A 26,500-nucleotide genomic window follows, 5' to 3' on the forward strand; every position below is an offset into this window, starting at 1 on the left:
CCCAGGGGAGGTACCAGCTGCTCTTGGCTCAGTCCAGCCTGAGCATTGCCGCCTCTTGCTCGGGTATGTGGCCACGGGGCCTTGGGCAGCAGCCATCTGTTAAAACCAGTGCCTTGTGCTTGCTGCAGCAGAAGCAGCTGGGATACAGGGAGTAAATATCTGGGGGTTTCTGCAAAGAAAATTCCAAAACCAGAGCACCCTGTGGCAATAAATACCAAGCCCTACGTTTTCACTAAAGATTATGAATAAAAGAGCACATTCCCAGCACAGGGAGTATACGGAAAGCAGAGCCACTACTAGGGACAACTGACTTTGCGTGTCACTTCTGCTGATGGGAGTTTTGGAGCTGGTAAACTCGGTGTTAATATTGTCTTGAGGGTACAGCAGCCCAAAGTGTCTCCCCATCTCCAAATGCAGCACAAATTCACTCTTATCCCCCAAACAAATGTTTAACCGGATGCTGTAGGTCAATATTTGCCTGCCAAATTCTCAAACAGGGTGGTGCCGAAGGTCGCTGCCGGCGGGTAGGGGAAGTGGGCTGGACAAGAGACTGTGTTTGCCCCGCGCAGAGCTATCGGCCGGGCTAAAGCAGGTGCCAGCTCCAATGTGGACATGAACAACCTCAGGTAAGAGGCAAATGAACAAGGATTTGACAGTAAATGGGGGCTCCTCCAACGAGCAATAGTGCCTCTCCGGGAGAGGGGGGTGATTTTGGCAGAGGGTTAAAGGATGGGCACCATCAGGGAGAAAAGGGACATTCAGGGTTATATGTGGCTGCAGGATTTGGGGTCAGGGAAGAGGGGGAATGAAATGGCCTCAAGTTTTGCTTCTTCCACTTGGCAACTGGGGTCACAACCCAGCAGTTTCGGGTGAAAGCAAGGACTGCTTGGAGAGTGGAAAGCAGCCCCAGGAATTAAGTGTATGGCAGCTGTGCTGAGGGCCGGGCTTTGGCATGGAGGCTTTATGCTAAGAAGAAGATATGTTATTTCTGTTTAAAAGGGAAAAGTGGCTGTGTGAAGCGGTGGCCAGGGTATGGGTGGGGTTTTATCCATGGCCCTGGAAGCCCTGCTCCCACTGTCCCATACAGGAATCGGAATGCGGGGGTGGGAGAGGCTGGGTTTGCCAGCAAAGGGGGAAGGCGAGTGCTGGGAAGGGGAGGACTCTATTCCAGGACATATTGCTGAGAAACTGCTCTGGTATTGCATTTTCTACCTGCAAAGTCCCTCCCAGACAGCACTTGCTGAGTGCCTGCAACCCCTCTGAGGCAGGTTAGTATCCCTTCTCCCAAGAGCCCGCGGCACAGCTGGGGATGCTGTGCTTCTACCTCAGTGGTTTGCATGGGAAAGGAGCAGAGGCTCTTGTCTTCTTCCAGAGGCACAGTGTGTGCAGGACTGATTAGGAAAATACCATTTGCAATCCAGAGAAATAAGGGCAATGGGGTCAGAAATGCAGGATCCAAGCAAGAGAGCGTCATGTAGGAGCCTGGCTGCGGTTACAGCTCTGCTCCGGTGCGGGTCCCTGTTCCTTTCTGATTTTGCTGCCTTGGCATTGGACCCAGGAGTCCTGTGTTGTTTCTTTGCAGCATTGTTCATCTCCCTATTGCTTTCTGCAAGCTCCTGCGCCAACCTGTTTGGCCAGGTTGATAATTTTCTCCCTGTAGACCTGAATAGGCTCAGTTTGCTGCTGCCAGGCAGCTGGAAATAACTTCTCTCTCGGCTGGTCCTTCTGTTCCAGAAATATGGTGTTCCTCTGGGGTCTGTGGCTGCTCTGCCTGTCTGTTCTGCACAGTCACCTAAGGGTAAGTTCCTTCACTCCAGTGATGGTGGGGGCCTCTCCAGTCAGCAAAGGGCAGGGGGAGTGAGGTGGCTCTCCTGCACCGGACCATGGGGCAAATACCGCCCGATGCTTCTGCCTGAGAAGCCCTGGAAGGCAAACTGGTGGAGGACACTGCTTCTCTGCCATGGGGTTAGCCTGTGCCCCAGTGCAGCAAGGTTTCTAATCTTTTTCCCAGCTAATACAGCTGTGGATATGCTCATTATTCAAGTGAATTACTGTAGAAAATTTTTGGAAACTTGGCTTCAACTGTATTTAGTGACCCTGACCTTCAGGGGTTAACAGGAGGTTGTTTAATAACAGCTTTTTTTCCCTCCCATTTTAAATCTGGATCCCCGTCAGATCTGAGATTGCAAAACCACACTGCTCACTCTCTAGAGGATACATTATTTTTTTCTACCCTTCTGACCTGGTCCCTTTCTAAACAAATCCAGCATTTGCAGTCTCTCCCAGCTCCTGCTCACTTCCACCTCCCCACGGTGGACTCCTCTGCCTCTGGGTCCGCATCCTAAAGCCCTACCCGTGCTGTAGCAATGCAGAGGCTGGTACCAGTCTCTGACCTGGCCCCACAGGACTGTGTTAGGAGTGGGGGCAGAAAAGATTTGACTCTGGAAATTCAGAGGAAATTATCTGGGATCTGACACTGTTTGTTGTTTGGGTTTTTCTCCCCCCCTCTACAGTTTTCTTCGGCATATGCCATTGAGCAAAAGCGTCTCTTCTTAGACAAGGATGGGGAGCTGAAGGTAAGCAATGACTGGTTCCACCCAAGGGGACTGAACTTATGCTGTGGTATTTGCAATGGTTTTCCAGTTTGTCCTGAGATGGGATGAGCCCAGGCAATGCAATCTAGCAGCGCCAGAGCAATGAGAAAGTCCTCCTTTGTGCAGGCTTCCCTCCACACTTCACAGCTGCTCCCAACGCTGTGCTCCTTCATGTTGGAAGCTCCAGCCTAAATATCTGGGCAGCATGTGGAGTAAACACCAGTAGCTGGTGTGTACAGGGACTGGCAGGTAGATTATTTCATTTCTGATTGATAAGGGAAGATGAAGAAAACTAGCTATGAGGGTGACAGGGAGAAAGACCCATAGCTGATGCTATGCACTGAGCCTGGCTCTGACAGTGCAGAGCTCCTGCAGTAGAGGAATGTCATCCGGCTGCTGGTGGGAACAGAGAGATCTGAGGTAAAAAGCATGTGTTTAAGACCATGCAAATGTGAGGACAGTAGCAGCAGTGCTATAGGCTAAAGCTTAGAAAACTGGAAAATGAGGGATTTGGAGAGAAAAGGGATGGAATAGAACAGACAAGTCAAGAAGAGACAGATGCCTGGAGGAGGATTTCAGCCAAAATGGATCAAGGCTGTGACAGCAGTAGAGGGTGCTGACCGATGCATGAGGCAGACTGGCAGTCCTAAAATATGTGAGAGGAGGTGGTGAAATCAAGGTTGAGGATGATGATTTAGTTTTATAGATCGGTGAAGGCACAGGACGTGCTGAGCGGGTGGTGGTTCCTGCCCTCAAAGCATGACTGTTGGGCTTGTTTGCCTGGGGCAGGCCCCAAGAGCAAGTGGAGGGGCAACCACTGCAAGACCCTCACTTGGTCCATTTTCCCAGGATACAAGACCTTGTTTTCCATATTCATTGAGGTGCTTTTAACCTCAAGGTTAAAAGGCAAACTGAAGTGAATACACCACCAGAGTAGAGAAGCTGGAGAGTTTTCTCAGTCCATTTAGATGCGCAGTAAAGCCCACGAGGTTGTTTCTCCACAGGACGTGAAAAGTGCTGGAGTTGTACAGTCTGCTCTGCAGGAAGCCATACCACCCATGCCGAGCGCAGGGATGGCAGACATTACCTATGACAACTTCCAGGAGATTGATGGACCCATGTTACCTTTCACCACCGCACTGCCAGGCATGAGGAATGACTGGAACCCAGAAGATGAAGTCATAGCTGGGGCTGTGGGCTGTCATGAACAGCAACCATCTGAGGAAACTGCCTCTTCTGAAGAGGAAGGAGAGGCTGAAGATAAAAACTGTGAGATGACTTGGAAGAAGAGCCAGAGGCTAGCAGATGGCTTGATGAGATTCAGCATCGATCTCCTGAGAGAGGTCCAGCTGGAGTCCAACAGAACCAATGTGATCTTATCACCCTTCAGCATCGCCCTCGCCTTGTCTCACCTGGCACTGGGTAAATTCTAAGTTACAAAAGCACTGGTTCCTGCCCTGCCCATCCTGGAGGCACCAGGAACCAATGTGCAAAATGCAAAGATTAAATATGGCACCTTCCACTTAATCTTACTCCTGCGGCTTTAATTAGGTACGATTACAATTGAAGCTGTCCTCCATGGCCCATGCTGAGGCTCCTACTGTCACGTTTCTCCAGCCTCTTTTGTAAGGCACAGTACACTTCTAACAGGAGGCAGCTTGGGTAATACCCCTGTTTTCCACTACATGGGCATGAACTAACAGGAATTTGACTTTGCTTTTTAGGAGCAGCAAATCAGACAGAGAAGCATTTGCTGCAGGCGATGCATCTGGAGTCGGTGCCCTGTCTCCACCACATGTTGGGCACCCTTCGCAGAAGGCTCGCAGAATCCACCCTCAGCCTTGCGTCGCGTCTGTACCTGCAGAAAGGTGAGAGCTGGCACAGGAGGGTCTGTACTGGTGTAGGATAAAACTCTTGGTGACAGAGAGTGATGGAAGCACACTGCCATACCAGGAGATGTCTCTGCTTTTTTCAAGGTCTGATGACTTTCTGTGGAATTTTTCCCCTCTGCCAGGATTTGAGGTGAAAGAGAAGTTCCTGGAGGATTCAGAGAAATTCTACAAGGCAAAGCCCATGACCCTTTCTGGGATCAGTGAGGATGACCTCATAGCCATAAACAAGTGGGTAAAGGAAGCAACTAATGGGCAAATACCCACCTTCCTACAGCAGCTCCCTGAAAACACAGTGATGCTCTTGCTCAATGCAATCCATTTCCACGGTGAGCTCCACAGGCCTTACTTTTCAAGCCTGATCATCCAGAGGAATAGTTCAAAATCTACTAGTTTTCCACCAGCACTGTAGCTGAATGGCATCTCCTTTCATTGCTTCCTGCTAGTCAATCTGCTTGTTCTTTCCTTGTACATCTGCCATTGCTCTTGCTTAGATTTCTTTACAGTAATGATTCCAAACTGCTTCACATGTGCTAAAAATGTTACTTGATAGCAGAGCTGGAACGCAGCAGGTGGAACCTGCAGTATTTTTGCCTCGTGGTTCAGGATCCCAGACAGCGGCACATCACTGCTCTTCTTAACCAGGTCACATGCAACTCACTACACACCAACCACAGAGCTTGGAGGCAGCTTCTGTGGATCTCTTTTTGACTACAGCACAGTGGTCAGGCACATCTTCCTCTTTTAATTCCCTGAGGGTTGTGCATGGAAACAGACCGAACACTTACTTCTGGGGTAAATCTGCAAATGCGTTAGTTTGGTTTTAGAGCACTGTTTCACCCTAGACAGCACAAAGGCAATACTCCATTTTTCAAAGTGCAAACATCCATTACTTTATCTTCATAGCCTTCAGTAATCTCCCACACTGAGGCATGAGGATTAATCCTCATTCTTTTTGCTATTCTATAGTCCCTCTCTGGAAGAGAAGAGCTTTGTGCTGTTAAGGGTCTTCCAGCCTTGGTACTGACTTCTCTTTGCTGTATTTCTACCTGCCTGGTCACTATCTGCCTTGTTGGAGAACTCATGATAGGAGGAGTGTCAGCTAGGCAGTTTCTGTTTTCCTACCTAAATTTAACTTTGTTGAATTCTAAACTTTTATTTTGATAGGGTTTTGGAGGAGTCGGTTTGATGCTAGCTTCACTGGGCCAGATGTATTCCACCTTGACAATGAGTTCGTGGTCCCAGTTGAGATGATGAAAGCCCAGAAGTACCCCCTGAGCTGGTTTACACTGGAGTCTCAGGACATTCAGGTAGGGCTCTATTAGGAGCACTGCAAGTTTTGACTGGAATTTCTTCTCGCTATTGTATTTCACTGACTGCAACTATTCTCTCCAAGAACCAAATGTATTTTAACAGGCATAGCACAGAAAAATTTAATAAGCATCCTTTGTCCTTGCTTCTAGTAAGAATGTTGAATCTTCATTCTCAATCTCTAGGGAAAACCACAGGGAGAGATTCCCACTAAGTGGGAATTAATGGAGATTTAAAGCCCTGAGTTAAAGATAAATGAGGAAATATGGAAAGGAGTTCCCTCAGACAGCATATGTACTGTTGGAGCCCTTCAGAATACAGCCAGAGTGGGTACAATGTTAGTGCACGTCGGCTTCCACCCCACCATGTGTTCAATCTTTACCAGTCAATAGCTAAATAACTAAAATCCGATGCTGTTATTCCAACAAACATTCTCCCCTGAAGAAATCAGATACCTCCTTCCCACTAGGCTGTTTTTCTCAGACACCTAGACTGGCTCTGTAGACCAATTAGAAAAAGACTAAATTAAAAGCATCACTTTCTGGACTTTCCTTCCTCTTCCATAAATTCTGGTTGGCTTTATTTCCAGGTGGCCAAGTTTCCCTTTAAGAGTAACATGAGTTTTGTGGTCATTGTACCAAACCAGTATACTTGGAATAACTCTTATGTGCTGGAGAACCTCCCTTATGAACAACTATGCAAGCTTTTCCCCAACGAGGTACCCACCACAGTGAAGATCCCCAAAATAAAACTGGACTACCAGCTGGAACTCAACAAGGTTCTCAGTCAAATGGGTAAGGCCTCTAACAAGACTTGCACAGAGTAAGTGAAGCTGATCAATCTATATGGCATCTGTTCACTGACACTAAAAACTGCCATCCTTGTTTCTAAAGCTGTGCCTCACAGCTTGCTTCAGATAACATCCAAACTTTCATCTCTTATTCCTCTCCTCCTCCTTACTCTTTGCTTGCCTAGCACCAAATGTTTTGCTCCAACAAGATGATACTATGGAGAAGGCAGCTTTCACAGTTCCTCACAATCTTTACAGGTTCTTCCTATTCCCCTATTTGTAGCCAAGACCAACTTCCTCCCATGCACCAACCTTTACCTCTTGTCATTTAACATATTGTCCAGGACATAGAAATTGCCAACAGAGAGAACGCAGATCACAAAACCTGGAACTGAGAGCTTACTGAAATAAAACACCACGCACTGCATTTCCAGATGAGAATAAATTAAGAGTTTACTTTGTTTTGCAGAAGTGCTTAAAAAAATAATCTCTGTAAAAGTGTTTCCAGCCTAGCAAGAAAGAGCCTTCAAACTTGCTACTGCTTTTTAAGGAAGGCTCTAAGTTCTTACACTACTATTCTAAAAGACGTGGACAAAGCTTATGAAAACTGTTCTGGTTTTGGTACCCTCAGCTCTTCATATTCCCCAGAGCTGGACTTCAGCTTTTGTTTCTCTTGCCTGCCAGTTCTCCGGTCCTCCACGGTGGACAACACACATAGCAACAAATTAGGCAATTGCTTTCTTTGCACAGCTTTGAGAAAAATCAGAGCTGGTGGTACCAACTGGGAAAGGTTAACTTAGTCTCATTTCTCTGTAGGCCTCCAGGAGCTGTTCACAAGCCCAAATCTCCAGAAGATCGCAGATGAACCTCTCTTTGTATCCAGTATACAGCATCAGTCTGCCCTGGAGCTTAAAGAAGATGGGGTGGAAGCATCTGCTGCTACCAGTGTTGCAATTTCACGCTCGGTCTCTGCCTTCAGCCTTGATCGGCCCTTCATCTTCGTTATCTTTGAAGATGAAACAGGCATCCCGCTTTTTATAGGCAGTGTCCAGAACCCTAACCCCAATGCTGCTCCCCAGATAAAAGAGCCACGGGACTCACGTGAAGCAACAGACCCCATGCCCAAATAAGAGAGGAGGAGAGGCTAAGTGTTCTGGGACTGCTACCTGACCCTTTGGACCAGCTAAAAGAGGCCTCCTGTCCTTGGAGACCTCCCTCTGAGGCCACAGAAGGCAACCCTTGCTGTTTTCCTTTACAGATTCCTAGAGACCAGTTCTGGGATAGCCCATTCCAGCCTTGACGAGCTTCTCCAGGCTGGGGTTCCCCTCTGTTGAACCTGAAAAGCTTGCTCTGCCTGGATTTCCCTTCCAGGGCTCTCAGTCCTGGAAGGGAGACTTCCTTGTCCCCAGACTCTTATTAGAGTCTTTATTAAGCTCTTATTAGAGGCCCCCGTAGCCTGGAATCATCATTAGCATCTGGCAGCTTGGACAACAGCCAGAGATATTAATATGGCTCTTCCTTCCGCAGTTCCTGTGAACAAGTCTCCCTCAAAGTGTTCCTCTGAAAACCATTTGTATCCACCTAGAAAACAATCTCTAGATCAACTGGACTAGTAACTAGTTGTCTTCTCTAGGATGCATCACAGCCATTTCCAGGCACAGGCTCTTTTCAAAGATTCCCTTTTCCCACTGCTTGGCTATTGGGATCTGATGTGGGAGGGTCTGCAGTGGGAAACCCCTTTGGATCCTTATCTCCAGCCCTTTTCCTGGGAAACTCTAGGTTCTTGGGTGATGCTAGATTTTGAGACGTATTTTATAAAGTGTTTTTTAGTAATTTTTATGTTGGCAGAATAATAAAGAGTAAAGCAGAATATATTTGCTTAAGGTGTTGCATTGAAAGACCCAACAGAGAAAGAAAAAAGGCACACAGCTTGAATAATTGCAAAGATTGGGAGGAAAAAAGTCAGGGCATGACAGATGGAAAGGAGGGGCTCTTGCAAAGGATCTGGTTTTTGCTACACCTCATCACAGAGGACAACAGGGGCTGTGAGGTGAAATGGCTAATCTGTAAAGACTGTCCAAGGACCGAGTCCAATAAGTTCTGGGCATCTCACCTGCAGAGCGTGGAGGGAATGCTCACTGGGTCAGAACTGGCTTTGTGGAATGGACAGAATTCCCTGAATTAGGGCATGAGCTCAGTGGCATAGGGACAGGAGGGTACTTTGCCTGTGAGCAGCAATGCAGTGATAAGCAGTGATGTGACAGTCCTTAACCTTTCTCTTAGGCAAAACCTGACCATTGCTGGTATCTATTAGGAGGTTCAAAAGTGCTGATCTGGCATCTGATATCTGCAATTTGTTGCAGGGATACTCCTGGCTCCACAGCACAATGCTATGGATGGTTGGGACAGCTTCCAGGGGAAGGAGGGGCAGATTTTGACGCCTGTAGCTGAATGTCTGCTTTTGCCCTGTTTTGGCAAAAGGCAATGTCCCTTTACAGCTTCACTTTTGTCTGAGATGGGCACAGCTCCCTGGGTCCTTGTTCTGAGGTAGCAGTGCACGTCTGAAATAAGCTACCATGAAAGAATCTTGGGAACCCTCCACCCAACCAAGCCATCCTACCACTTAAAAATATTGGTCTAACTCACCATAGCCTGCCATGCTGCAGCTATTTCTGTACAAAACAACTGCTGTCCATAGTAGATTCTGCTTCCGAACTCCCTCAGCTTCTGGGTAACAAGGATGGTGCTCTGTTTTTTGCGAAATAGCACTTACAGAGCACAAGGGCCATCCTTCTGGCAGTGTTTTCCTCAATCGGGAAGTCTGCCTTCCCTCAAAGGAAGGACCAGAATGCTTCTGGGAGCCTCCGTCCCTGAATAGTCTGCACCATCTGCTGGAATAAGAGAAGGACTGACTCACTAACCATGAATTTTGGGGATGCAGGAGACTTTGGGGAATAAAAGTCCTGGCTCAAACCTGCAATTACACATTTCTTGCAGTCTAAAAGGGGAAGAACGGCTAAAGATAATGTCTACCCCTCTAACCAATGCAATGACACGTACCCTTCAAAAAGAGGGTGTAATTACAGGGCCATGTAATTTTAACAAGTAAACCCACAAGAATTCAGCCCTACTATGAGGGCATAGCTCTAGCTCACAGGGAACATTTGAGCTTATTTATTTATACAGATTCATTCCTAACATTCAGAAATACCATCCCATGCCTTAGGTAAGTCTTGCTTTGGCTACTGCAGCCTCAGTGCTAACCTCCCTGAATTCCACGCTGTTGCACTGCAACCTGTGCAAAATTTGAAGTGCAAGTCTTCCTTGTCACGCCTCTGCCCTCCAGCTCCCCCTCTTCTATAAAGATTTTCCCCCCCATTCTCAGTTTCCTGAACAGCTTGGTTCTGATTTCCTATTTTCCGTCTTTCTGCCATCCCTCCTCCCCCAAGCTATTCTTGTCAAACTATTAATTTCATCTTATTTGACAGTACAGCAGCCCTCCATGACTGTGCTTTGCTCAACAAATTATCAGTTACACCAACCTTAAGACTCTTTTTCACTCCACTGGCTCTCAAGAAGAGGCAGTTTGTAAAATGCAAAGTAATATTAATGTCTCTGCTCAGGAATTTCTACTTTGCATTGCTAAGCTTTCATTTTGACTGAGCTCTATTCTGAAAAGACATGACTAGCACAGGGTGTCTGCTCTATAGCTCATCTGCACCACTGGCTGAGAATATCAAATAAGTCTCAATGTCTTTAATATTAGATGTATTTTTTCCTTACTAGAGCAAATTCATATGAACATGATCAGTACTTCCATAGCAGAGGTGAACACTGTTCAGACAGCATATTGCCTACTATCTTGAACCCAAACCAGACCAACAGTAAAATGTTTGTATACATTTAACAAAATTGATTTAAGCTCTTGCATCTAGTTAGATGAGTATTATGCACCATTTCAGGGATACCTTTCACCTACAGGAATAAAGCTTGCTTTGGTCTATAATAACATTCTATACAACTGCCACTCCGATTTAAACAGTTTAAAACCAAACCTGTATTAAAACAGATGGACTTTCATTTGAAGATACAGACGAGATATAAAAACTTCTCTAGTGGTCCTTCCATAAAGGGCATTTTAATACCACAAATAAGGTATCAAAAAGAGATGAAAACCACTGGAAGATATCTCCACAGCCAACGCCCCCATTCTTGGCCTGATGATGGAAGACTAACAAGTACAAACATCTCTTTGCAGACGATTTCTCACAGAGCAAGCTGAGAAGCAGTTGAAAGCAGAGCTATTGCTCATGTTAGAAAGGGTCACCTTTGAAGCACTGACTAATCACAGGGCAGACTACCTGATTTGCTTTTCCAGCTTGCAAAAACAGCAGCTAATGCTTCTCTAAAACCATCCTCTCCTCTTTGCTGAGTGACTGTATGAGCTCAGTGCCAGCATGCCTGAGTAACTCCTCATTACCTGTTAGCGGTGAGGCTCGGAGCCCAAAAAGAAGATGTCCTAATGCAAGCCTAGACCCGGGGGCACTGATATTACTGGCTACAATTTACTTTCAGCATTTCCAAGTAGACAAACAGCTGCCCTGGATCAGGCTAGCTCCATGTCCAGTTAGCCCAGTATCCTGGCTCTCCCAATAGCCAGTAACAAATGACCGGGGAAAAAAAAGCCAAGAATGACTAGGGATAAGGAAAAACAACTGTTCTCTGGTTGTATTGCCCAGATGCTGAGTTTGACGTTACATCCGACCATTGTTAGCCTTCAATGGACCTGTCTTCCACTAATTTGATTTGGGTTGGTTTTTTCCCCCAAATCTGTTTATCTTTCATCTTCTGCAACATCTAGTTACAATGAGTTTTACAATTTAATACTTATGAAAAATACACTCTCTTGATTTAAATGTGCACTGACGAGTGCTCCCCTAAAGTCCTCTATTGCAAAAAATAATGAAACCCCTCTGCCCCTTTCCCTTCTCCAGATAATTTATAGTTCTGTAAGCTCCTACAACATTTGGTTAATTCATCATTTTTTACCAGGAGTCCTTGGCTTTTTAGTCTCTTTCTTGTCAGCCAAGAACTTTAAGCCAGTTACGTTAATAACTTCTTGTTAACTAGTAACTGTCACTGGATAGAACCACTTCTGAAGGTCTTCCCTTTAACTGCCTTAAACAGCAACAGAATCCTGCTTCCACTTTATAAGTCTCTCCATTAAATCTTGGACATAAATCCATTAAACATTGCTGCATTAACCATACCTCTGAGTCAGAAGAAGTTCCCTCATGTGACACACAGCAAAACTGCGGGGATAAAAGACTTGCTCAAACAGGGGTAGGGAGCGTTTGCCTCTCCGACCTGTGCTTTACCTGCTGGACTGCCCTTATCACAGGGACCACATTTGTTTTGGAAGCTTAAAAAATTAGTGCAGTTCAGTGGGAGGGTGCCAGGAGTGGAAAATGGGAGCAGAGCACTTTAAGAGAGTCCTGGGAAGCTGTAACCTGAAGCCTGTCGAAGGCTGGGCTGGGGGAAGCAGCAAAAAGCAGATGTGGCTGCACCAAACCCACAGTGTCCCCAACTCGCACCGGCCGGGAGCCTGGACAGCAACGGCCGAGAGGAGCCAGAGGTAAGGGGCAGCTCACCCTCGCTCAGGGCCAGCAGCGAGGGGAGCAGAGGGCAGGGGATGAGGCTGGGGAGCTCTCAGAGGACTTGGGAAATGGGAAAAACGGTTCTTCTGCAGGTATTGAAGGGTGGGAGTCCCACCAAATGGGAGATCTCACCAAGGGCTGGGAGCCACCAGCATCCTAGGGCACCACCTCTTTGCCTCCGGGGCTGAGCTGTGCTTGGGAGCTGGGCTGGTTTTCTGCCCTTCCAGCAACTGTGTTGCAGCTGGGAACATGCTTTTTCTTTGCAATGGTAACAATTTTGGTGATAGTCAAATCCTCTAGAGCTAGTGGTTGCAAGATGCTTCAGGAGTTAGTGCTGTGGGGTAGAGCGATCACAGTGAGCAGTCTGAACTCGTGGGTGGTGTTTCATAGCACCCCTAAAATCAGAAGGGTTTATAAATGATGTGAGACTTGTACCGTTATAGATGGAAAGCAAAATATTTCATTTGCACCTGCGGGCCTTCACAAATAGACAGCTGCCAGACACAGAGTTCCTTCTCAGCTCATTTCTCAAAGTTTTCTTCCTGTACCTTCCTGACTGTAACATCACATGCTGCATGCTGGTGCTTCTTCTCTTCTCTTTAAACGCTGCCACAGATTTTAATACCATGCCTGAAACCATCCCACCTCTGCTTCAACCAAATTCTTTTCTCTGAATTTTTGGCTGTGTGCTGAGACACATGCAAATAGAATCCAGATGTTGAGGCCAATTTAAACGCAAAAGGCTTTGTCTTTCTAAAATGGAAATTGCTTTTTGGCAAAGTCTGAGAAATATGAAGCTGGTGACAGTACTGGCAAAAACAATGCAAATCTGCAAAACCAATCTCCGCTCTCATGCTCCCAGGAGCTCAGTGTAGTTGGAAGCAGAGGTTGTGTTGAGATGATTATCTTTTTTTCAGAGAAAAGGTTACGCTCCATGGAAAACCTTCATCTCTACATTAGACTGGGCCAAACCTCTTCCGCTCAGCATGTTAAGAGTACTGCTTGGTGCAGGCATCCTCACAAAGCCCTCGCTAAGACCCGTTTAACTTAGACTCACGCAGGGCTTCTGTCATCTCTCTTTCAGCATGGTGCCTATTCATTGTAAAACTCTGCAATGATATAAGCAATCCCAACATCATATCCACTATCATACCACTAAATGCATTGGTTTTTTTCAGTATAGTAAATCCTCTTGATACGCTGCTTCTGCACCAGAATACCTCATCTACTTGGCAGCTAGGATAGCAGCAGACCATAGGATGCAAGTGCACAGGGAAAAGAGGGTACCACTTCTGTGTTACACTATCTAAACATAGATGAAAACTTAAAACTTCCACGGTGACATCTTTTTCTCCAAGGCAGAACTACCTCCAGAAGAAAAGGGGGTTGGCAGGAAACGGTGAATTGCCTTTCACTGAAGTAAAACCTCTGCCTGAACAGACTGGGTCCTGAACTGGGGCTGTTGTAGCCACGTGGCTTTAAGTTGTATTTCTACCAGCAGGCATGTTTTCTTTATAGCTGAAGTTAATCTGAAACACATGTTCTTTCTCCTACTTCACTGGATGCCTGGATCAGAGGGGTTAGTTAAATACAACCCTCTTCCTTTAATTTCTGGGAATCTATATAAACATTGCTTCAGCCTAGCCTCAGTGGCGTCTGTTCTCAAGGGCATGACACTTCTGCAGTAGCTCTGGTTTACCCACAGTGAAACCCTAGGTTACACACTGCCCTTTGGACCAGACAGATCTGTCTGAAAGGGCCACATATGCCAATACTGGAGCAACCAAAAGTGGATTCCACAGAAGGAACAGCTTTGGGGAGTTTGGTACTTTTCTCCCACCACCATTAAAAATGTTGAATAAGCCAGGCTCTGTCTTTCACCACTTCTCTAGATCTGGCCCAGTGTTAGGTATTTACTCCCAGCCCTTTTTCTTACTGTCTTTTAAGAAAGCTCTTCTACTTTATCAAATTGCAAATAAGCAGCAAAGGATGCATATAGGCTGTACAGCCTTTCAGGTACATGCAGACACAAGAAACACGACAAACTGCTGCCTGAGGCAGGTAACTTGTATAGCAGAGCAGTAACCAGTCAGTTTCATCTTCTGCCCCATTCAACAATATGGATTTGCTACCTTTTATAAATGCAGTAGTGAATCTTTTAAAGTCTAAAACTCCAAAGATATGATTTAGTGCTTTTCTGGACCTTGGCACTCAGTAACTGCCAGCATCAGTGTGGTTTGGGCCACACACATCTGCTTTTGCACTCAGGCACACCCAGGCATGTGTGCTTGCCCCGTTTTGAAGTCATTGGGGCCAGGCTGGCTGAATACTTCAAACTAGAAAAGAAAACCCAGCTAATATCAGGTGTGTGTTTCACAGTTGGGAAGGACAAGCAGCAGCATGTGTCATTGCAGTTCCTGTCACAACCAGGTACAGCGAATAGTAGTGGTAGAGATGTATTTGCTCAGTTGCTCAAACTACCTGTGTCATGTTCTTACTTTGTAGGTTCAGGCATGCGGATTCCAGTGGTTCTCCTTTTCCTGGGTCTCTTAACTGTCCCAAGCAGATCCCAGAACTCAGCTACCGAGCAGGTGAGTAGGAGACAACATGCAGAGAGTGAGGAAGAGCTACTTGGAGCATGTAATTTAATTTTAGAGAATCTTACGGAAGGATTAAGCACTACCCTCCTGAGTTACTAGGATTTTATTTAGCAACATAATGAGACTAACTCCTGCTTTACCTAGATAAAACCACAGTAGTTACATCAGGGGATGACTGTGAGGCAGAAATAGTGGATTCCAATCCAAGTGCTGCCTTCGGCTTTACCGGGACACTTTAAAGTAAAGTAATGGTTCCTACACTCTCGATCAATAAGATTAACCCACTATTTCTGTAGATCATAGGAGACTATCTGTAGATTGCTTGCCTTTGAAATGTTTAACACAACTGTACCCGCCCTTGTAAACTGCAAGTCTAACCACAGCGCTTCCTGTACCTGCTAGAACTCTGCCACCGCTGATGGAGCTAATGCTGGTGAGGTTGAAGAGGAAGATCCATTCTATAAGACCCCTGTAAACAAGCTGGCAGCTGCAGTCTCCAACTTTGGCTATGACCTGTACCGTCAGCAATCTAGCCGGACAGCCACTGCCAATGTGCTACTGTCTCCATTCAGCCTGGCTACAGCACTCTCTGGTCTCTCACTTGGTGAGTTCTTGCCCCTTTTCCTCACATGCTGTTTGGCTTGACAGGCCTTCCCTCATACTGTTGTCTTTGTTGTTGGCAGGGGCTGGAGAACGAACAGAAGATGTGATTTCTCGCGCTCTCTTCTATGATCTGCTTAACAAAGCTGAGGTCCACAACACTTACAAAGACCTACTGACCAGCGTGTCTGCACCAGAAAAGAGCATGAAAAGTGCTTCCCGTATCATCTTGGAGAAAAGTAAAAGTCCTTCTTCCCCTCTATCAAATTTCACCTGAATAACTAGCAGCAGGTAGAACACACTGAATAACACCACACTAACAGCTTTGGCTCTGACGTACTGTTGAGCCAGGATGCAGACTGTGCATGGAATGCTGTTGCAGCTCCAGAAAAAGCCTGGAAAGTTTGTGTGCACATAAAGAAAAGACCAGACTTATGCACACAAAGACACTGGTGACAGAGCAACTAAGACCTAGAAGAAACTTGCTGAGAATTTTGCTTTCACTCTAGGTTTTCTGGCAGGTGTTGCCAGCTTCCAGGAACCACAAATTGCATTTTCTATTTGTGATAGCATTCAGCCATATTCCTTTGTTTAATACCTTACAGAACTATTTTAAATGTCTGCTTTTGGCACGCAATAAACATCTGCTGAGAAAGCTAAGAGTTATCTTTTGGAACCTGCTGGTTCCAAGAATCCGATAGGTCGAGTAAGCCATACTCTTAAAGCAAGCTGGAGAAAGAAGAAAGACTGATGCAGGGATAGCTGTGTCCAAGCCTTCTCTTCTTATCTCCTTTCTTTACTTTTCAGAAGAGAGTTATCCCATACTCCAGCATGGGAGGCGCTAGGATTTGGATCAGTTTCCTCCATGTGCCTTCAGTCATTCTTCTTCAAAGCAGGTTTCTGTATATGCACAGCCACAGATGTTTTATGAGAGAACTGCTGCTGGGCTTTGGATTGCAATCTGCTGCCTTGAGATTGTTTTGATAAGGGAGCTAGCTGCAATATTGATGTTTTTGTTCCCCAGGACTGAGGGTGAAGCCTGGTTTTCACAGCCAACTAGAGAAGTCCTACAAGATGCGCCTGAGGGCCCTAAGTGGCAATACCCAGTTAGACCTCCAAGAAATCAACAACTGGGTACGACAGCAGACAAAGGGAAGGATTATGCGGTTTATGAAGGACATGCCCACAGATGTCAGTATTCTCCTTGCTGGGGCTGCTTACTTCAAGGGTAAGAATGTTGTGTACTTGGTTACAGAGAGGGTCTATTAAGCATGCGTTAGAAGAGATGTGAGGGAATGCTCTCGCTTCCAATAGAGCAAACAGACTGCCAAAGAGACAGAGTGTAAGAAGAAAGTGTTTGAGAATGTTTAGTAAAGAAGAAAAAATGCATGCTACCTAAACAGAAATAGTCCTCAAGGGAGGAATTATTACTCTTGGGAAGCTGAATCTTGACCTGTTTGCAGTAAGAGACCAGAGAAGAAAGTTCAAGCTCACAAAACTCCACAGCAAGAGACAGAATATTACCATTTAGGGAAGGGACAACTTAACGAGTGTACTGACCCTTTTCACCACTGTAGAGGGAATGGAGAGAGATACTAGAGAGCTGTTCTAGAACATGCTGTAAGCCAGTGTCATGGAGAATTATTGCTTAGAGACAAGGAGCAAAATAAAGGGTGGGGAGAGGAGCACTTTATATGCATTGACACAATTGTTACCCTTTAAAATAGTTTTGTAATTACATAAGTAGACATCAACTTCCCAATAACTACTCCACCCATACACTGGCTTGATTTGTTATTTCCCATTTAGCCAATTCTCAGATGAAAAGGAGGGGCCAAAGAGTGGCAGTAAATCAGTAGCTCCAATCAGTCTATTTCCATCTCTATCATCATTCAGTTATGCCTCAACTCTTAAAGCACAAATACTGTATATATAAAGTGCCAGATTACTCAGCCACAGACACAAGCGTGGTTTCATATGCTATTATTCCAGAAAATCCTCCATTTTATCTTTTAAAAAATAGGGACATGGAAAACCAAGTTTGACACCAAGAAGACTGCCCTGAAGGACTTCCATCTGGATGAGGACAGAACTGTGAAGGTGTCCATGATGTCAGACCCCAAAGCTATACTGCGATATGGTTTTGACTCAGAACTCAACTGCAAGGTCAGAGAGCATATATTGCACAAGATCTCCTAAACTTACTGAGGAACAGGTTCAGCTACATTTACCTGTTAACCCATTCCAGAAGACAGCTTTGCTTCTCCCATCAGGCTAGTTTTGCAATCCCTATTTTGAAAGGCGGTATGTTCTTAAGATTCTTAAGAACATCCTACTTCTACATTGGCTATGTGACAAGCAGTCCAGAATTTAAATAATGCACAGGTCCTACTAGCCTGTATTGCTTGACCTTAAGTTGGGCAAGAACGGCAGGGCACACTCCTCAAAACTGTTCCATTTCTACCTCTTTCAACCACTCTTTCACTGTAGCATGGGCTCAAAGGTGTTCCAGCTGAGAACCTGCGAAAGCAACACTGCAGTTCATTACAGGATTCAACAGGTAAGAGAGAGCACTTGCCATGTAATAGCAGAAAGAGTGCAGCATGAGTTGATGAAAGCCTGGGCACCTGAGGGGTCAGGATGCATCATGTCCAATAAAAGCAAACAGGGAAGACGACCAAATGTTAACTGGAAAAGCTGACCAGGCAGTCAAAATTGAGGCCTGTGCCTGGTACAGGACAGGTAAAACTGCTTATTATTGCTGTGACCCTTTCTTATTTATAACTGGCCTTCCAGATTGCCCAGCTGCCATTGACAGAGGGAATCAGTGCCATGTTCTTCCTGCCTACGAAGGTGATCCAGAATATGAGTCTGATTGAGGAAAGCCTTACTTCTGAATTTATCCACGATGTAGACAGGGAGCTGAAGACAGTCCACGCTGTGCTAAGCTTGCCCAAACTAAAGCTGAACTATGAAGAGGCACTTGGCAACACACTAAAGGAGACAAGTATGTACATCACACACCCTCGACAGACTGCCAGGGCTCAAAGCAGTGGGCAAGTTACTTCCTGCTCTCAGAATATGAAGCTGGTGGGTTATTAGTTAGGTCCTGCTGTCAGTCTGTAGAGATTTCACCAGCAACTAAATCACCTTGGTCCAGGACTCCTCAACCTTTTATCACGTCTCTCCACCAAGCTCATACAATGCTTCTGAGATTGAGAGGGAGAAACTCAGTACAAACAGATGTAATCTTCTCCCTGTTACCCCAATAACCTCTACCAGAGCAGCTACATGCCCTCCTAGATCACAGTATTAGCAGTACTGCTCCCCCACCGCAATCTATGCTTTCAGCTAATGGAATTTTCTTTCTTTCCTCCAGGGCTCCAATCACTTTTCACATCACCTGATTTTACCATGATTTCTGCCAAACCTATTAAGCTATCTCATGTGCAACACAAGGCAATTCTGGAGCTTAGCGAAGATGGGGAAAGATCCACACCAAATCCTGGGGTGAATGCTGCTCGTCTGACCTTCCCCATAGAATATCACGTGGACAGACCTTTCCTTCTTGTACTGCGAGATGATACCACTGGAACCCTCCTCTTCATTGGCAAGATCCTGGATCCCAGGAGTGTTTAGATTCCTTCACAATAATCTGCAATGGTAGGGCCCAAATGGAAAGGGTGGTATTGGGAGGGATACTAGCTCCCTGCTCCGCTGCACAAAGACACAACTTGCAAATCTTATGCCTTCATACTGCAATAAAAGAGCTTTTGCTATTAATCTCAGCAAGCCCCAGTATTCTCCCTTGAAAGATTGTCTGCCTACATCATGCGGATTCACACTCCCATTTTCCCCAGATGAGCCATGATGCAGTTCTGTGTCCTATATGCAAGCGTCATCTGGTGTATACTGCATTCTTCCCTATCCTGTCTTCCAACCTGACACCAGTTGTTTATACTGAATCCCTCATCACTGACAGGTCTGCGTTGGTAGCCATCCAAGCTCTGCAGTGCCCCCTCTTATAGCTTGTAAGTTTGCAGTTCCCAGCCTACTGCCTCACCCATTCCAACCATTTATGTTTCACACTGGCAAGAAGAAAAGTGCTTCATAGCATTAGAAATAAAAGGCAGTGTGGTCTGGATGACTGCGTGTTCACAACCGTCAGGGTATCACACATGGGAGATTCACATCTCTAGAAACACACGCATATGCAAGCATCTCAAACATTTGCTTCAAACCCACATGCAGAAATTATACAACAGCATCTATTCCCACCATACCACGCACAGACCCCTCATGTCAGAATTGGTCATTTTATTTACAACAGTCTCACTAAAGAGCATTTCAGATTTCATTCAAGTCGTTGTTACACATGATTTTCCAGCTTGTACTACGTGACTACCTTACCACATGAAACTTAGCTTTGATGAAAGATCACATTGCAGCTTCCTTTGACAGGGAAATTAAGTCCTCTGAAGGATGCTTCTGGGAAGCTCTGACAGACAGGTCTTCATCTCTTGTAGTTCCTGGATCTGAGTGCTCTGAGGACCACAGTGCACTGACAAAATCTCCTCTGCTCTTTGAATCGTGCTCAGAGCTTCAGAAACCGCAAATCTGAAATAGGAAGAGAGTAAGAACAGAGTATACAGAATACTTAATTCAGCTCCTTGACTTACACAACCTTTAACCCCTCCCCAACAAAAACCTAAACCTGTTCATAGGTACAGATCCTACCCTCCACTGCCTCTCAGCACCAGGCAAATAGCATGCACTTCAGCTGCAAAGGGAGGATGGGGGCAAAAAAGGTAAAGAGACGGACAAAAACTTGAAACACTATCTTTGAGTATAGGTACCCACTACTTCCTCACTGCAGCTCCTGCTAAAGTTAATCAGTTAAAGGGAGGTGTTGTGAGAAGATTTTCAGAAGCAGTCAGAGGATTTGCTTGCCTAAAAAGGGCCAAAATAGAGCAAGAGGGTTTTATTTCCCCCTTTGGAAAGATGTCAGCAACGTTGTACAACTGAGGTATAAACACCAAGGGTGACTAGTTGTCAAAGTAAAACAATAGGACAGGGAATAAATGGAGCCAGCAGGAAGAAAAGAATAGACAGGCACAAAGCAGAGAAATGGGTTCAAAGAGAGTCATGAGGTATAAGTGAATCCCAAAGGGGTTAATGAACTTGCACTTGAGTAATGGCCGACTGTTGTACCTGTGGCAGACTGCCCAGGGTCCTGTGAGACACCCTGCAAGGTACCCAGGACCACCTGCCATGATTTTGTGTCAGACACACACGAGTGGTGCAGGGAAGGGACAGAGAATGAAAGCAGATTTACCCATTGAAGAGAATTTGTGCTAGCTTGAAAAGTTCATGACCCATTTCTACACTTGATGGCCCGTGATGCATTTCCACAATTTCAATACTCCTCTCCAGGTGTCTGGCTGCTTCCTGCCACTTCCCTAACGGAAAAAAAACAAAACAAAACATGAGTCATGAATAAATACTTTCTAGAGCTACTGCCACCCAAAATCTGAGAGAATTATGCAAAAAGTGAAAAACTATGTCCACAGCATTCTTGGGAGGCTGCTGACCTCAGAACCAGGACAGGGAATCTAGAAGAACATGAGATCACATTATTGTTCACTGGCTGCTGGGAACCCAGTTTTGGCTAAAGTAGTCTTTCTGTTTGTCAAAACTAGAGAAATGCAGTAGGAAAAAAGTGAAAGGGCTAGTCAGAGAAAAAGCTAGTCATGTTAAATTCAAAGTTCAGAAAACTAAAGATAATGAGAAGACAATGCCATACCAAGAGTAGCATAGACCTGTGCCAGATGATCCTCCATCTCTCCCATCAGCAAATGCCCTGGAGACAAGAAGTTTCCAGCATCCATCTGACACTTCAGGAGCATTTTGATAGCCTGATCTATAACAAAACAGGGTATAAAATTCATCCTACTGGCCATTCTCCAGCTTTCCACGATCCATGAAATAAAATCAGTCCAATCTCATCTTTGCATCTTACACAGCTAGATTTGGATTTGGTTAGGATTCAACATTGACTTCATCTGCAACCCTGCTTATTCTAACGCAGTGTTGGCCTGACTCACTCCAGGAAAGCAAGGCCTGGGAATGCATAACTCCAATGTTACCCTGAGTTCTTTCAGTTACTATGGAACAACGTGTGACTTAGATTAACACCCGCATCAGGGGTATAAAAAACCTGAAGCTCAAGTCCCCAGGGACACCGGGCTGCATGCCAGAAGACCCCAACTGCATAAGCAACAGTGCCATCTCATGGTTAGAACTACGTCTCCCGATGTGTACTCATAAGCTGCTGACCTTAAAGTAGAAAGCTGAGCCTTACCAGCCTTCCTGTCTCTTAGCAGTTCTAACGCTTTCTTGATTTGTTGCTGAAGGTCCCGTAAACGGTGTGACAGGCTCTCTCTGCTGACTGAGATTGCACAAGCTTCATTTGAACAAGAAAGCATTTCTTCCCCCTGTGGAAATCATCCCTGTGATCATTCCTGCTCACATTCAACTTGAAGCTTACTTTCCATGTCTGTTATTTCTGTATTGTGTTATAGAGATGCTAAATTGTTTCTCAGTTGCATTCACTAAACAAAGTGACTTGCTTGTAAATTGCTATTAGCTTATTCGATTTTATGAGAAACTTCCAGGAATAGCTATGACTGTGTGAGCTATAGATTAGGCCAAAGCAGGGTCATGTGATACACAACTAATGTCCATACAAAATACACACTATGTTGACTTCTCCCCATCTAACCCACACTACACACTGGTTTCATTTACATCATGTGAACTGCAGAGAGGGTGACTCTCTTACATACAGTGCCTGTATGTACATTTTCTGTTCTAGACTCCAGGCCTCCATTTTCTTTCATAAATATCCCCCTTCCCCTAGTCCATAGCCTTCATATTCTAAAGTTCATTCGTAAAGTTCAAAGATATTTTAACTTGCTGTTAAAGGCATTATTTTCCCTATAATGCTGGAAAACTGACATACAAGAACATCACAAGAAAGCTGCTAAGAAGAGTGAGATACTGTCTTGACTCTACAGGGGCTTTTGCTTCTGCGCAGAGATCATGAACTGAGGTCTTTAACTCTTGACTTTCCCAGAGACCCAAACACTACACATCCCGATAATTTACACAATCATAACTATGGAAGAACTACCTGCACTGGAGCCCGGCAGCTAGGACAGCAGAATGAGTTTCTCATAGACACCACACTCTTGACATCAGACTCTAACTCATCAAGGCATGCCTGACAGCGACACTCGAAGAAATACTGACTGAGAAGCTGTTGTCTCTCAGCAACCCTCATTCTACATCGGTGAGGCCCTGCAAAGGGATGGCAAGGGTAGAAATCTCTAAACAGGCACATCAGACTAAATCTATCTTTGTTATCATTGAGACTAGATATATCATCTTTTGGAGAGGACATAACTGGAGACTGAAAATGTAACAGTGGGCTCAGGAGATAAAATCTTGCATTGACAACTTTGATCAAGGCTAATACATAAACAAAGACTCTAGCAACATTATACTGGGAATTATGATATTAATAGCAATCAGTGAGCACGCCAAGTAGACCTGAAAGGATGCCTGTGCCTTGAGACAAACAGAGAGTTAATACTTACCATAGCAATGGAAAATCTCTTGGCCACTTGGGATTGGCTGTGATGCCCTGACAGTGGCAGCTGTCCCACTAAATAACACGCTGATATTGGGACAGCACGAATGGTTCAGAAGGCTGAGGACAGGAAATAAGGCTGTCGCCAGGCGTACAGGCTTCTTATTTACAACAGCACTATCTCCGGATCCTAAAGACAGAGGAAAAACAAGTAGGTTGAGAATGAATGCTCAGTAACCCACGCAACTTATGCAACAAGCACTGTGACCGATTGCAGATAGCAGAAGAAAGGTTTCTGGTATATTGCTGCAATAAATAATAGCTAAATACCCTCTACATGTGCACCAGAGAACAGGCCAGCATGGGACAGGCCATTAAAATTTAAGCATGTCATTCCCATCTGCAGTGGGAGCTTTTTACAACTGATAATTCAATCTCTTCACACAAGCTAGATGAGCAAGGACAACACAGAAGGGCTTAAAAGTATTTATCTTACCTGACTCCTGCATTACAGTGATCGCTTGTGCATTACATTGCAGCTGCAACATATGCCTCAGCATTGCTTCTGCCATAGTCTTCAGCTCTAGAGACAATTCACCCGATGTTTTTTCACATGTCTTTGGTTTGGACCACTTCTCAGATGATTCCTGATTCAAAACAGCAGCCTCTAGGCCAGCTTCTTGCAGTTGTTTGCATACAGCTACTGCACTCAGCATGCAAAGGAACTTATGTTCAGGGCTATGCTTCTCAGCATGGTGCAAAAGGTTGAACACAGCTTGGTAAGAACTCTGGTACTGACCATTGTCATTACAACCAGGGATACTTCTGGTACCAGCTCCTGTATCTGGTGCCTCACTGAGATGTTTGCATCTTGCCTCAGGGTTATGAAGGTCCCTGTCATCATCATGGGAACATTCCACCATCCTGCTAACCTCTGCAAATCCCGCCAGCAGAACAGTCCTCAAGGCAACATGGCAGAAGACCCCTAATGTGAGAAGCAGTGCTCCCAGGGAGCATTCTGTCCTGTGGTACTGCTCCCATGCCATGTCTGCACAGCTCTGGCTGCAGTACTTTGCATAACTGCACCCACGGCAAGGCACTGAGGCTAAGAGCTGCCTCAGACAACGGTGGCAATAAAGATCTGCATTAGTGACTCGAGTATCCCACACCGTTTCACTGCTGTCCTGCAGAAGGCGGCTCTCCCCTGGGCAGAGCACGCTTACAAAGGCCTCCTCTTTCAACAGGCTCTGTCCTGGCAGGATGTCCTGGGAGGCCACCAAGTGACGTCCTCTCTCTCTATCAAAATTCAAGCTCAAAGATGAAGATGCGCCTGAAATACTGTCATTCTCTTCCCAGATCTCTGACTTTCTTTGAATGTCACCACATGTTTCTCGTGCAGGCTCTGGACAGCTCTCTTTCTCATGTATTTTAATCTTCAGTTGACTTAACTTTTTTAGCAGTGTCTGGTGTGTAGGACTAGTCATGATGCCATCCATAGCAATTTTATTCTCCACCACACTGAGGGCGTCTGCTGCATCCTGTAACCTCCCCAAACACAGCAGACATTCAGCCTTCCGCAGCAAGACCTTGGGCAGCAGCCTGTCTGGATAGCCATGACTTTCAGCCCTGGCAATATCTTCCAAACAAACCTAGAAACAAAGACAAGGCCTTTTAAATGTACTTGGAAACCAGCTGAGACTCATGCTCTTTTATTCCACCTAAGATGCAGAATATTTTAATAAGGCTATGTTAATCAGCAAATTCCATCTGCATAGCCAATCTGTTGGCCAAATAAAGCCTCCTGACATAGAACAAGAGGGAAAGCCTTCAGGAAGTTTAAGTAACGGCGGATGCTTTAAGCACAGCTTCGGAAGCACACCTGATCCACAGTCTCTTGCCCTAACAATCCAATACCCGTTACTGCGGGGTTTGCAGAATCACCCACCCGAACCCTGCGCGCAAACGTCGCGCGGTAACACCTCAGGTGGTGCTTGGGCTCTTCCTTACCCCAATTCCCCCTCTTGGGCCTCAGGCCACCCTCTGGGTGTGCAGACTTGCTCGGGGGCACCCAGAAGCTATGGGGGGACACGACGACACCGGGCTGCCGCGGGTCCCACCACCGCTTACCTCAAAGCACCTGAGGTGGAAGAGGGCGGCGGAGCGGTTGGCGAAGCAAACGGACACCTCGGGGCTGCCGGGGGGCTCGTGGGATGCCGCCTGTGGAGACCAGAGAGCTGCTGCCTCGGGGGGGGACACGACCCCTCAACGGGACCCTCTCAGCGGGGGCTGCGGGCCCCCCCTTCCCCAGGAACCCTCCGACGGAGGTCCCGGGCCTGCCCGCACCTCACCTACCTGCGAGTAGAGCCTCACGGCGGTACCGTAATGGCGGCGGCCGAACAGCCGGTTTCCCTCCTCCCGGTAGAAGCGCGCGGCCGCCGGCTCCTTGCCCGCGGGCGCCCGGCGGCACAACCGCCTCAGAACCGCCGTCGCCTCAGGCCTGCGGGACACGGGAGTCAGCTCCGCGCACCGCCCTGCTCCGCTCCGCTCCACCCCCGCCCCGCCACTCACCGGAGGAGGCCGCAGCCCAGGCGCAACGTGTCGTGCAGCGACGCCGCCGCCAACCGCTCCCGCAGCACCGGCTCCAGCGCGGCCCAGCACCGGGCGGCGTACAGCCGCCACTCCTCCACCGGCAGCGCCATCACCGGTACCGCGATGGCGGCGCCCAGTAGGATCTCCACGACGCGCCGGAGAGCGCTTCCGCCGTACGGCGCCGAGCAGCCAATAGGAGCGTTGTACCGCCGTCGGCCGGGTGACGCGCGGCGTTAACGTAAGTGCGTGCCGGAAGGAGTGGGCACGGCTCTGGGCGGCGGGAGGATTTGGCGGCAGCGGCGGAGAGCGGCGGGAGACGCAGCACCATGAGCGTGCGGCTGAGCGAGGGGGCCATCGCGGTGAGGGCTCCGCGCCCGGGGCGCCCGAGGGACTGGGGGGGCCTGGGCTGGGAGAGAAGGGAGCTGGGCGCCGAGTCCGGCCCGGTCCTGAGGGGAGAAACCAGGCCCGGAGCTGGGCCCGGTCCTGGGAGGGCCCTGGTCGGGTTCAGCGGTGACGGCCGTTCCCCTCCCGTGTCTCTGGCCGTTCAACGGTAATGCCCCCTCAGTTGTGGGTCTGGAAGCGTTCCCGAGTGAGGTGGTGGCAGCTTTCTGAGGGTCTCTTTCTTTTCTCCAGGCCATAATGCAGGGGGAGTACGTCTCCAAGCCCGTGCTGCAAGTTATCGTGAGTACTCTCCGTTACTTCTTGTGCCTGACTGCGTGCGCTTCTGCGCAGGCTTCTGAGGGCAAACAGACTTTCTCTGCAGAGGAGCTGAGCAAGGCTGATGTACTTTCAATTTCATTTTGCATGACTTGGGCTATG

The 26,500-nt window shown here is 46.8% G+C and overlaps 3 protein-coding genes across 6 annotated transcripts in view; 2 read left to right on the top strand and 1 right to left on the bottom strand.

The window, feature by feature from the left end:
- The first annotated feature begins 81 nt into the window (after positions 1 to 81).
- On the top strand, positions 82 to 19,229 carry SERPINF1 (serpin peptidase inhibitor, clade F (alpha-2 antiplasmin, pigment epithelium derived factor), member 1). The gene is made up of 15 exons (XM_010573622.1): positions 82 to 626; positions 1,735 to 1,798; positions 2,514 to 2,576; positions 3,599 to 4,016; positions 4,319 to 4,462; positions 4,609 to 4,812; positions 5,651 to 5,793; positions 6,384 to 6,588; positions 14,747 to 14,832; positions 15,244 to 15,445; positions 15,525 to 15,680; positions 16,466 to 16,669; positions 17,465 to 17,607; positions 18,238 to 18,448; positions 18,821 to 19,229. Exons 1-15 carry the CDS (start codon positions 613 to 615, stop codon positions 19,078 to 19,080), a joined length of 2,517 nt encoding a protein of 838 aa, XP_010571924.1. The 5' UTR covers positions 82 to 612; the 3' UTR covers positions 19,081 to 19,229.
- Positions 19,230 to 19,738: 509 nt separating this feature from the next.
- Positions 19,739 to 25,791, bottom strand: SMYD4 (SET and MYND domain containing 4). The gene is made up of 10 exons (XM_010573621.1): positions 25,661 to 25,791; positions 25,445 to 25,589; positions 25,220 to 25,309; positions 23,589 to 24,741; positions 23,100 to 23,282; positions 22,634 to 22,800; positions 21,803 to 21,935; positions 21,245 to 21,361; positions 20,777 to 20,900; positions 19,739 to 20,058 (listed from the first exon to the last, which is right to left on the bottom strand). Exons 1-10 carry the CDS (start codon positions 25,789 to 25,791, stop codon positions 19,908 to 19,910), a joined length of 2,394 nt encoding a protein of 797 aa, XP_010571923.1. The 3' UTR covers positions 19,739 to 19,907.
- Positions 25,792 to 25,938: 147 nt separating this feature from the next.
- RPA1 (replication protein A1, 70kDa) overlaps positions 25,939 to 26,500 on the top strand; it is a 30,133-nt gene continuing 29,571 nt past the window's right edge. For all 4 annotated transcript variants that reach the window (XM_010573628.1, XM_010573625.1, XM_010573626.1 and 1 more), the window contains exons 1-2: positions 25,939 to 26,040; positions 26,315 to 26,362. In XM_010573628.1, coding sequence (XP_010571930.1) covers positions 26,008 to 26,040; positions 26,315 to 26,362 — 81 coding nt within the window. In that variant the 5' untranslated portion in view covers positions 25,939 to 26,007. The remainder of the gene's footprint in view (positions 26,041 to 26,314; positions 26,363 to 26,500) is intronic.

The sequence above is a fragment of the Haliaeetus leucocephalus genome, unplaced genomic scaffold (assembly GCF_000737465.1).
Source record: "Haliaeetus leucocephalus isolate CR32 unplaced genomic scaffold, Haliaeetus_leucocephalus-4.0 Scaffold395, whole genome shotgun sequence".
NCBI lineage: Eukaryota > Metazoa > Chordata > Aves > Accipitriformes > Accipitridae > Haliaeetus > Haliaeetus leucocephalus.

Bases quoted from the DNA above. Each gene is read 5' to 3' on its own strand.
- SERPINF1 (XM_010573622.1), top strand. The intron at 4,017-4,318 runs GTAAATTCTAAG...TTTGCTTTTTAG, and splicing joins CTTGTCTCACCTGGCACTGG to GAGCAGCAAATCAGACAGAG. The intron at 4,813-5,650 runs GTGAGCTCCACA...TTATTTTGATAG, and splicing joins CAATGCAATCCATTTCCACG to GGTTTTGGAGGAGTCGGTTT.
- SMYD4 (XM_010573621.1), bottom strand. From the start codon at position 25,791: ATGGCGCTGCCGGTGGAGGAGTGGCGGCTGTACGCCGCCCGGTGCTGG. The intron at 21,936-22,633 runs GTAGTTCTTCCA...TGATTTCCACAG, and splicing joins GCTGCCGGGCTCCAGTGCAG to GGGGAAGAAATGCTTTCTTG. The intron at 21,362-21,802 runs GTAAGGCTCAGC...GTTTTGTTATAG, and splicing joins GCTAAGAGACAGGAAGGCTG to ATCAGGCTATCAAAATGCTC.